This window comes from Salmo salar, chromosome ssa11 (assembly GCF_905237065.1).
Source record: "Salmo salar chromosome ssa11, Ssal_v3.1, whole genome shotgun sequence".
In the NCBI taxonomy this organism is placed as follows: Eukaryota; Metazoa; Chordata; class Actinopteri; order Salmoniformes; family Salmonidae; genus Salmo; species Salmo salar.
This window is the reverse complement of record NC_059452.1, coordinates 104,662,664-104,673,362: the sequence shown is the minus strand read 5'-3', so window position 1 is coordinate 104,673,362 and position 10,699 is coordinate 104,662,664. Positions and strand designations below refer to the sequence as shown.

Sequence of the window (10,699 nt, the reverse complement as noted above, 5' to 3'; positions counted from 1 at the left end):
GGGAGAAAGGGAGAGAGAAAGGGAGGGAGAGAGGGAGGGAGAAAGGGAGGGAGGGAGGGAGGGAGAGAGGGAGGGAGGGAGAGAGGGAGAAAGGGAGAGAGAAAGGGAGGGAGAGAGGGAGAGAGAAAGGGAGGGAGAGAGGGAGGGAGAAAGGGAGGGAGGGAGAGAGGGAGAGAGGGAGGGAGAAAGGGAGGGAGAAAGGGTATAGAGGAAGATTGGTGCACCTCTTTCTTGTTGCTTCATTCTGCCTCAGCCCTATCTCTGGACCTATATACAACAACCCCAGATGCATCCTGGTAATTGCAGTCATGGAACAGTGATGACTTGTAGTTCACAGACTGGGGAAGTACCGTAGTTTAAATAGCAAGGTCATCAACAGGAAGTACCGTAGTTCAAATAGCAAGGCCATCAACAGGAAGTACCGTAGTTTAAGTAGCAAGGTCATCAACAGGAAGTACCGTAGTTAGAGTAGCAAGGCCATCAACAGGAAGTACCGTAGTTTAAGTAGCAAGGTCATCAACAGGAAGTACCGTAGTTTAAGTAGCAATGCCATCAACAGGAAGTACCGTAGTTTAAGTAGCAAGGCCATCAACAGGAAGTACCGTAGTTTGAGTAGCAAGGTCATCAACAGGAAGTACCGTAGTTTGAGTAGCAAGGTCATCAACAGGAAGTACCGTAGTTTGAGTAGCAAGGTCATCAACAGGAAGTATCGTAGTTTAAGTAGCAATGCCATCAACAGGAAGTACCGTAGTTTAAGTAGCAAGGCCATCAACAGGAAGTATCGTAGTTTAAGTAGCAAGGCCATCAACAGGAAGTGACAATGGGCTTATGAGTGAGGGATGGAAAATATAGCTGACATTTCTGTATACTCTATCATCGGTGTGTGTGTGACTGTGTGTATGTGTGCGTCTGTGTGTGACTGTGTGTGTGTCTGTGGGTTTGCCTGTGTGTGTGTGTCTATCTGTGTCCACGTGTGTCTGTCTGTGTGTCCACGTGTGTGTGTGTGTCTGTGTGTCAGTCCATCAGGAGCTAGATTACAGGTCTGTGTTGCCAGACAGTGTGTGGGATAGACTGTACGGAGCCCTCCTGCTCTGATCTCCCTGTTACTGTGGTCGCACAGAGATGATGTCACAGCACGTGTGTTATGACCAAGATGCCCAGATACAGTATATTGAAACATACTAAAAAGCACATGCATTGAATACACAAACTCAGTTCGTAACAACACACACACACACACACACACACACACACACACACATACACACTCTCTCTCTTGTGGACAGACTACATAACCAAATTACCAAATGACGCAAGATTTTGTAGTTCTGAGTTACCAAGATCAGTGACTTAGTGACAGTCTCTCTGTCATGTTGTCCCTAGATTGTTATGAGGTTTGTAGCACAGCACAACTGTAGAGCCTCACCCATCTTCATATAGAAACAGATAGTGCACTACATATGAAATAAGGTACTATCACAGGTGTAACTGTAATTGAGGAGTTTTTCCCGAGTACTCAAGTAACAGTACTTCTATTTGAGTATATATTTCAGTACTCTTTCCACCCCTGGTGAGTGAGAGAGAGGGAGATTGTGAGTGAGGGGGTGAGTGAGGGAATGAGGGAGTTTGTGAGTGACGCAGTGAGTGAGGGAAAGGGGGAGTTTGTGGGTGACGGGGTAAGTGAGGGAAATAGGGAGTTTGTGGGTGAGGGGGTGAGGGGGTGAGGGGGTGAGTGAGGGAAATAGGGAGTTTGTGGGTGAGGGGGTGAGTGAGGGAAAGGGGGAGTTTGTGGGTGAGGAGGTGAGGAGGTGAGTGAGGGAAAGGGGGAGTTTGTGGGTGAGGAGGTGAGGAGGTGAGTGAGGGAAAGGAGGAGTTTGTGGGTGAGGAGGTGAGGGGGTGAGTGAGGGAAAGGGGGAGTTTGTGGGTGAGGAGGTGAGGAGGTGAGTGAGGGAAAGGGGGAGTTTGTGGGTGAGGAGGTGAGTGAGGGAAAGGGGGAGTTTGTGGGTGAGGAGGTAAGGAGGTGAGTGAGGGAAAGGGGGAGTTTGTGGGTGAGGAGGTGAGGAGGTGAGTGAGTGAGGGAAAGGAGGAGTTTGTGGGTGAGGAGGTGAGGGGGTGAGTGAGGGAAAGGGGGAGTTTGTGGGTGAGGAGGTGAGTGAGGGAAAGGGGGAGTTTGTGGGTGAGGAGGTGAGTGAGGGAAAGGGGGAGTTTGTGGGTGAGGAGGTGAGGAGGTGAGTGAGGGAAAGGGGGGAGTTTGGGGGTGAGGAGGTGAGGGGGTGAGTGAGGGAAAGGGGGAGTTTGTGGGTGAGGAGGTGAGTGAGGGGGTTAGTGAGGGGGTGAGTGAGGGAAAGGAGGAGTTTGTGGGTGAGGGGGTGAGTGAGGGAAAGGGGGAGTTTGTGGGTGAGGAGGTGAGTGAGGGGGTTAGTGAGGGGGTGAGTGAGGGAAAGGAGGAGTTTGTGGGTGAGGAGGTGAGGGGGTGAGTGAGGGAAAGGGGGAGTTTGTGGGTGAGGAGGTGAGTGAGGGGGTTAGTGAGGGGGTGAGTGAGGGGTGTGAGTGAACTCAGTTCCTACTGTACATCCATTTCTTCTATTCCTTTTATCTATTTAGTGGAAAAGATCACCTTTAACAGCGTTCAGGTAACCGAGGCGAAATTCTATTATGTTTTTATTTAAAAATTAAATACTTTTTAAATTAGCTAATTTTACTTCAGTAGTTTTTTTTGTACACCATAAATGTCATTAAAGTAACAGGACTGCTACTTGACTAGATATTTCAGTACTCTTTCCACCCTTTGGAGCTATATAGGGAATAGGGTGCCATAGGGCTCTGGTCTAAAGTAGTGCACTATATAGGGAATAGGGTGCCATAGGGCTCTGGTCTAAAGTAGTGCACTATATAGGGAATAGGGTGCCATAGGGCTCTGGTCTAAAGTAGTGCACTATATAGGGAATAGGGTGCCATAGGGCTCTGGTCTAAAGTAGTGCACTATATAGGGAATAGGGTGCCATACGGCTCTGGTCTAAAGTAGTGCACTATATAGGGAATAGGGTGCCATAGGGCTCTGGTCTAAAGTAGTGCACTATATAGGGAATAGGGTGCCATAGGGCTCTGGTCTAAAGTAGTGCACTATATATATAGGGAATAGGGTGCCATAGGGCTCTGGTCTAAAGTAGTGCACTATATATATAGGGAATAGGGTGCCATACGGCTCTGGTCTAAAGTAGTGCACTATATATAGGGAATAGGGTGCCATAGGGCTCTGGTCTAAAGTAGTGCACTATATAGGGAATAGGGTGCCATAGGGCTCTGGTCTAAAGTAGTGCTCTATATAGGGAATAGGGTGCCATATGGCTCTGGTCTAAAGTAGTGCACTATATATAGGGAATAGGGTGGCATAGGGCTCTGGTCTAAAGTAGTGCACTATATAGGGAATAGGGTGCCATAGGGCTCTGGTCTAAAGTAGTGCACTATATAGGGAATAGGGTGCCATAGGGCTCTGGTCTAATGTAGTGCACTATATAGGGAATAGGGTGCCATAGGGCTCTGGTCTAAAGTAGTGCACTATATAGGGAATAGGGTGCCATTTGAGATGCAGAGTCTGTGTTGTAGGTTTGGTCCTGGTTGGCTCCGATTGGAGTGAACGTGTTTTTGTATTGGATTAAGTGTATTTACTCTGAACTCTATAGTGTTGTCAAGAACTATAAACTCTATGAAACATCTTAAATAATTGTTAGCTGGTTATTTATCAACAGAATGATGACTGTTTCTAAGATTGGACAAACATTTATTGTCTGGATAAACAGGGAAAGTGCTGTAGAAGGATTTTTCGAAATGGTGCTTTCTTCTTGTGTGTCACGCCCTGACCTGAGAGAGAGGGTTTGTTTCTCTATATGTGGTTAGGTCAGGGTGTGATGTGGGGTGGGCATTCTATGGTGTCTATTTCTTTGTGTTTGGCAGAGTATGGTTCCTAATCAGAGGCAGCTGTCTATCGTTGTCTCTGATTGGGAACCATACTTAGGCAGCCCTTTTCCCTCCTGTGTTTTGTGCGTAGTTATTTTCTGTTCTGTATTCGTTACCTGACAGAACTGTTTGGCTTTTTTCATTTTTGTTTCTTTGTTGTAGTGTTTTCATTGTTTAATAAATATAATAATGAACACTTTTCCACGCTGTGCTTTGGTCCCCTCTCTACGACAGGCGTAACATTGTGTGTGTGTGTGAAAGAGAGAGTGAGGGAGGATATATTTATATATATATATATATTGTTACTATTATTATTTTATTTTCATAATAGCTACAGCTGCTAGTGAATGTCTACATACCCCTTGCAGAGTCTTCACATTTCGCTGCCTTAATAACATTATACTGTATCGTTAGGAGCTAGTAACGTAAGCCTTTCGCTGCCTTAACATTATACTGTATCGTTAGGAGCTAGTAACGTAAGTCTTTCGCTGCACAACCGCTATAACATCTGTGTACACGACCGACGTCTGTGTACACGACCAACATCTGTGTACACGACCAACATCTGTGTACACGACCAACGTCTGTGTACACGACCAACGTCTGAGTACACGACCAACGTCTGTGTACTCGACCAACGTCTGTGTACTCGACCAATACAATCTAAAAAAAGGATTGTAATTTTTTTCTTCCTACTCCACCTTTTCAAAGTGAGAGAAAAATGATCGCTTTTTCTTCGAATGACTAAGAAATACAAAAATGAGAATGTATGTCTTCCGAACCCAGAGTTAGTACTTGGTGGAAGCACTTTTGGCAGCCGTTACTGCTGTGAATAATTTTGAATACGATTCTATCAGCTTTGCACAACTCTTAGGGCAACAAACAGTATATCCATTGTTTTTTTTTTTGGTCAGAATTGCTCAAGCTCTGTACATTTAGTTGAGAATCATTGATGGACAGTAATATTCAAATCTTCTCTGATATTTAAAAAAAATATATCTGATTTAAGTCAGGACTGAGACTGAACCATTCGGGAACAGTCAACACCACTTGGAAAGCCGTTTTGGTGTGTCTTTAGGCATGGAAATGTGTGTATTGTCATTCTGACAAAATAAAACTCTATCCCAGGGTTTTTTAGAAGACTGAGGCAGATTTTCCGTTTATGTTTTCCCTGGGCTTTGATCCTTTCGTATTTCATATTTCTGTTGATCCTGACAAATTCCTCCAGTCCCCGCCGGTAACAAGCATACCCATAACATGACACTGCCACCACAATACTTGAATACACAAAGGGATCAACAACATTGAATTCACTCCACATTACTGGCCTGTATGAAAAAGGGAAAAGATGGAAGCTTGCGTTAAATAATCCACTCCGAATCGTTCATTCTGTTTGTAACAAGGCTGTTAAGTAGTACTGAAAGACAACATGACAAATACATTAACATTTTGAGCTAAATTAAAAAACTACAGCTTTAGGTCAAATCCAATACGAAACAACACAGATGTATTGTATTTCATGTTTTGTGGTGGCAACATCAGGTTATGGGTATGCTTGTCATCGGCAGGGGCTGGGGAGTTTGTCAGGATCAAAATAAATATGAGAGGAGCAAAGCCCAGATAAAACCCGCCTCAGTCTTCTGAAAGCCTAACCCTGCGATAGAGTAAGACAATTACAAAAACATTATGCTAGATGCACACCAGGGTTTCCATTAGTCTCAGTGTGTAGTTTCAGTGTGTAGTCTCAGTGTGTAGTCTCAGTGTATGGCAGCAGGTTACATTAGTCTCAGTGTGTAGTCTCAGTGTGTAGTCTCAGTGTATGGCAGCAGGTTACATTAGTCTCAGTGTGTAGTCTCAGTGTGTAGTCTCAGTGTGTAGTCTCAGTGTATGGCAGCAGGTTACATTAGTCTCATTGTGTAGTCTCAGTGTGTAGTCTCAGTGTATGGCAGCAGGTTACATTAGTCTCATTGTGTAGTTTCAGTGTGTAGTCTCAGTGTGTAGCCTCAGTGTATGGCAGCAGGTTACATTAGTCTCAGTGTGTTGTGTTTTAGAGGGTTAGGGTTAGGGTAGCTGCATGGCTATATGGTGAGAGAAACATATGGACGAGGCTTACAGTCTACTGATGGACAGTTACGCTCCCCACAGACACCCTGCTACTGCAGCTATTGCACACTTCCCCATGCACTCTCTCTCTCTCTTCTCTCTCTGTCTCTCCCTCTCTGTCTCTCTCTCTCTGTCTCTCCCTCTCTGTCTCTCCCTCTCTGTCTCTCTCTCTCTCTCTCTCTCTCTCTGTCTCTCCCTCTCTGTCTCTCTCTCTTCTCTCTCTGTCTCTCCTCTCTCTCTCTCTCTCTCTCTCTGTGTGTGTGTGTGTGTGTGTGTGTGTGTGTGTGTGTGTGTGTGTGTGTGTGTGTGTGTGTGTGTGTGTCTTTTAGCGTGACCTGGCATGAGAGGTGTTAAGAGTAAGCCCATTACAGCACTGTAGAAGAATTTTGATGGCCTCTTCAATCCACATATCAGCACTAGTGTCCCCTTCTACAGCCAATGGTTCCACCCAATAAACAATGTTTGTGATAAACAAGACTAGTGTTTCTGGCCAAAGTCTAGTTCTTCAGTCACAATCCAAAAGGATTCAGCTGCTGTTGGGAATAACTGCTTTCAAGTATGGAAGATTTGTGGCAAAGAAACACATTTGTCTTCCAAGAGTGGATAAAGGCTCTATTCTAAGGTTCTATTCTAAGGTTCTATTCTGAAGTTCTAGTCTAAGGTTCTATTCTAAAGTTCTATTCTAAAGTTCTATTCTAAGGTTCTATTCTAAGGTTCTATTCTGAAGTTCTATTCTAAAGTCCTATTCTAAGGTTCTATTCTAAGGTTCTATTCTAAAGTTATATTCTAAGGTTCTATTCTAAAGTTCTGTTCTAAGGTTCTATTCTAAGGTTCTATTCTAAAGTTCTATTCTAAGGTCCTATTCTAAAGTTATTTTCTAAGGTTCTATTCTAAAGTTATATTCTAAAGTTCTATTCTAAGGTTCTATTCTGAAGTTCTATTCTAAAGTTCTATTCTAAGGTTCTATTCTGAAGTTCTATTCTAAAGTTCTATTCTAAGGTTCTATTCTAAGGTTCTATTCTAAAGTTCTATTCTAAGGTCCTATTCTAAAGTTCTATTCTAAAGTTCTATTCTAAGGTTCTATTCTGAAGTTCTATTCTAAAGTTCTATTCTAAGGTTCTATTCTAAGGTTCTATTCTAAGGTTCTATTCTAAGGTTCTATTCTAAAGTTCTATTCTAAGGTCCTATTCTAAGGTCCTATTCTAAAGTTCTATTCTAAAGTTCTATTCTGAAGTTCTATTCTAAAGTTCTATTCTAAAGTTCTATTCTGAAGTTCTATTCTAAGGTTCTATTCTGAAGTTCTATTCTAAAGTTCTATTCTAAGGTTCTATTCTGAAGTTCTATTCTAAAGTTCTATTCTGAAGTTCTATTCTAAGGTTCTATTCTAAAGTTCTATTCTAAAGTTCTATTCTAAAGTTCTATTCTAAGGTTCTATTCTGAAGTTCTATTCTAAAGTTCTATTCTAAGGTTCCATTCTAAGGTTCCATTCTAAGGTTCCATTCTAAGGTTCCATTCTAAGGTTCCATTCTAAGGTTCTATTCTAAAGTTCTATTCTAAGGTTCTATTCTAAAGTTCTATTCTAAAGTTCTATTCTAAGGTCCTATTCTAAAGTTCTATTCTAAAGTTCTATTCTAAGGTTCTATTCTAAGGTTCTATTCTGAAGTTCTATTCTCTGTATTCTCTGTCTTTCAGGTGTAGGAGGCCCCAGCCATGACGATAACGTGTGAAGGTGGGCCCAGGGCCAGCGGTCTGTGTGTGTGTTCAGGCCTATGGAGGCCACGGTCTCTCCTCCTGCTCTACACGGTCCTGGAGCTGGTTGTGGTCCACTCCAACCTGGTCCTGGGAGCTCTGGAGCTCCAGCTGGATGAGGAGCAGCCAGCTGGGACCATCGTAGGGGACATCAGTGCTGGGCTACCCCCCGGCATCACCGCCTCGCTGTACTTCATCTCCGACCACGAGGGGACAGGTGTGGGCAGCGACCTCAACATCGACGAGACCTCCGGGATCATCACCACGGCACGCCGCCTCGACCGCGAGCAGAGGGACCACTACAGCTTCATCGCTGTCACCATGACCGGGGTCACAGTCGAGGTGTCCGTCACGGTCAACGACATCAACGATCACGCGCCGGCGTTCCCCAAGCCAAAGGCGTTGCTGAAGATCCCGGAGCAGACGGCGGTGGGAACACGGGTTTCTCTGGAGCCGGCGTCGGACGCGGACCGCGATCAGCTGACCACCCAAGGATATGTGATTAAGGAAGGCAATGTGGGGCAAGCCTTCAGGCTGGAGACCAAGAGAGCTGCTAACAAGGTATGGTACAATATAGCATAGCGTAGAGTAGCATAGCTGAGAGTAGCATGACTCCCGAGTGGCGCAGCGGTCTAAGACACTGCATCTCAGTGTTAGAGGTGTAACTGCAGACCCTGGTTTGAGTCCAGGTTGTATCACAACTGGCCGTGATTGGGAGTCCCATTAGGCGGCGCACAATTGGACCAGTGTTGTCTGGGTTAGGCCGGGGTAGGCCATCACTGTAAATAAGAATTTGTTTTTAACTGACTTGCCTAGTTAATTAAAGGTTAAATAAACAAATAATGTATAGTAGCATAGCATAGCACCCAGGACATGTGATCAAGACCAAGAGAGGTAACACAGTTTATTAAACTGCTGTTTTACAATAGGATATGATACATTTTTTACATTTACGTCATTTAGCAGACACTCTTATCCAGAGCGACTTACAGTAGTGAATGCATACATTTCATACATTCCCCCCCCTTTACTGGTCCCCCGTGGGAATCGAACCCACAACCTTGGCATTGCAAACACCATGCTCTACCAACTGAGCCACACGGGATTGTGATATTCTGTTGTCCACTTTCATGGAAATCTATTTTGTGAGGCCAGTGGTACAAAATACACGAAAAACAATACAGTAGCATTTGTCTCTATGCAGTTTTTTCTACATAGAAATAGAATGACATGATCGAGGATTCCCCATTCAAGTCAGTGATGGACTAAAAGCAGGAAGTGTACCCATCAAACTGTGCTGTGATTTGTTGAATCAACTCAACTGACATTACAAACAAATACATTCCATTGCATGAGCCACATCAGTAAACATCATTTTGAATGATCATTCTACATTACCATGGAAGTGATTGCATTACTAAACAACGCAGCCGTTGTGAGCGTAACCCACGAGTTTACCAGTCAAGTTGCCACGGTTATAGTTTCCAAGCCTGTTCTATTCATTCTATGGTTTTCTCTCCTGTTGTTCTTGTGTCCTCCCATGTCTTCTCACTCTTTAGGTGCTGTACCTGGACCTGGTGGTGAACGTTGTTCTGGACAGGGAGAAGAGGTCTTCGTACAGCCTGGTTCTGGAGGCTTTCGACGGGGGGAGTCCCAGACGCACCGGCCTGATGACCCTGGAGGTCTCCGTCACCGACATCAACGACCACGCCCCCGTCTTCAACCAGAGCAGATACCACGCCATCATCTCAGAGAGTTTACCACAGGGAAGCAACATACTGCAGGTATTAATGGAGGCTCAGAGAATAAAGCAAAACATTTTTGTAGACAACAACAAACATTGAAACTCTAGCAGAAGGTTTACGTTAAAAACTTTTACTGACCCGCTGTTTTATTGACCCGGTGTTCTACTGACCCGCTGTTTTACTGACCCGCTGTTCTACTGACCCGCTGGTTTACTGACCCGCTGTTTTTCTGACCTGCTGTTTTTCTGCACATCCTATGTGTAACAGCTTCATTCAGTTGCAATTTTGAAGTAGTTCCACAAATTCACACTGATAGATGTGTAGAGCAGTGGCATCTCTGACATGGGAATATATTTAGTATAGTTTTATCTAAAAAGGATAACTCTTTTAATGGTTCACCATTTTAATTTGTATGAAATTCACTGAGGAGGCTGATCCTCCCCTTCCTCTTTTGAGGAGCCTCCACTGGTATAGAATGCTATGTATATTAGTTATTATAAATCTATACTGATAGTCAATCAATAATCAATCTCTCCCGTCCTTCAGGTGTTTGCGTCCGACGCTGACGAGGGTGACAACGGTCTGGTCCTGTACGAGATCAACCGTCGCCAGAGCGACCCTGACCGCTACTTCGTCATGGATACGAGGTCGGGGGTCATCACTCTGAACCGTCCGCTGGACTACGAGCTGAAGAGAGTCCACGAGCTGGTGGTACAGGCCAGAGACAACGCCAGCCACCCTGAGGTGTGTGTGTGGGTGTGTGTGGGGGGTGTGTGGGGGTGTGTGGGGGGGGGGGGCATGGGTAGGGATGGCACAATAACCATATAACCAACGGGATGAAGACCTTTAATGAAAACAAAATAATATATGTATTTCTTATGGTTATGACGGTTATTTTATTTTCATTAAAGGTCTTCATCAGAACACAATATACTGTATGTATATATATACATATAAATATATATATATATATTTATACATATACACACATATATATATATATATTATACACATACACACACAGTGCATACGGAGAGTAATAGTAGAATGGCATTGGAGAGGATGGCTGTCATTTTACCTGCTCCTAACCAAATGTGTTATTTTGTTCGTTTTTTTAGCGTTGTTTGTAACTTATTTTTTTAACT

General features: G+C 44.0%; 1 protein-coding gene across 2 annotated transcripts in view; it reads left to right on the top strand.

Annotated features, from left to right (window-relative positions):
* The window catches only part of dchs1b (dachsous cadherin-related 1b), a 261,642-nt gene that overhangs the window by 37,158 nt on the left and 213,785 nt on the right, over positions 1–10,699 (top strand). For both annotated transcript variants that reach the window (XR_006757730.1, XM_045690242.1), the window contains exons 2-4: positions 7,753–8,370; positions 9,369–9,593; positions 10,101–10,298. Coding sequence is in view for 1 of the 2 variants with exons in the window: in XM_045690242.1 (XP_045546198.1) it covers positions 7,771–8,370; positions 9,369–9,593; positions 10,101–10,298 (1,023 nt within the window). In the remaining variant the exon portion in view is untranslated. The remainder of the gene's footprint in view (positions 1–7,752; positions 8,371–9,368; positions 9,594–10,100; positions 10,299–10,699) is intronic.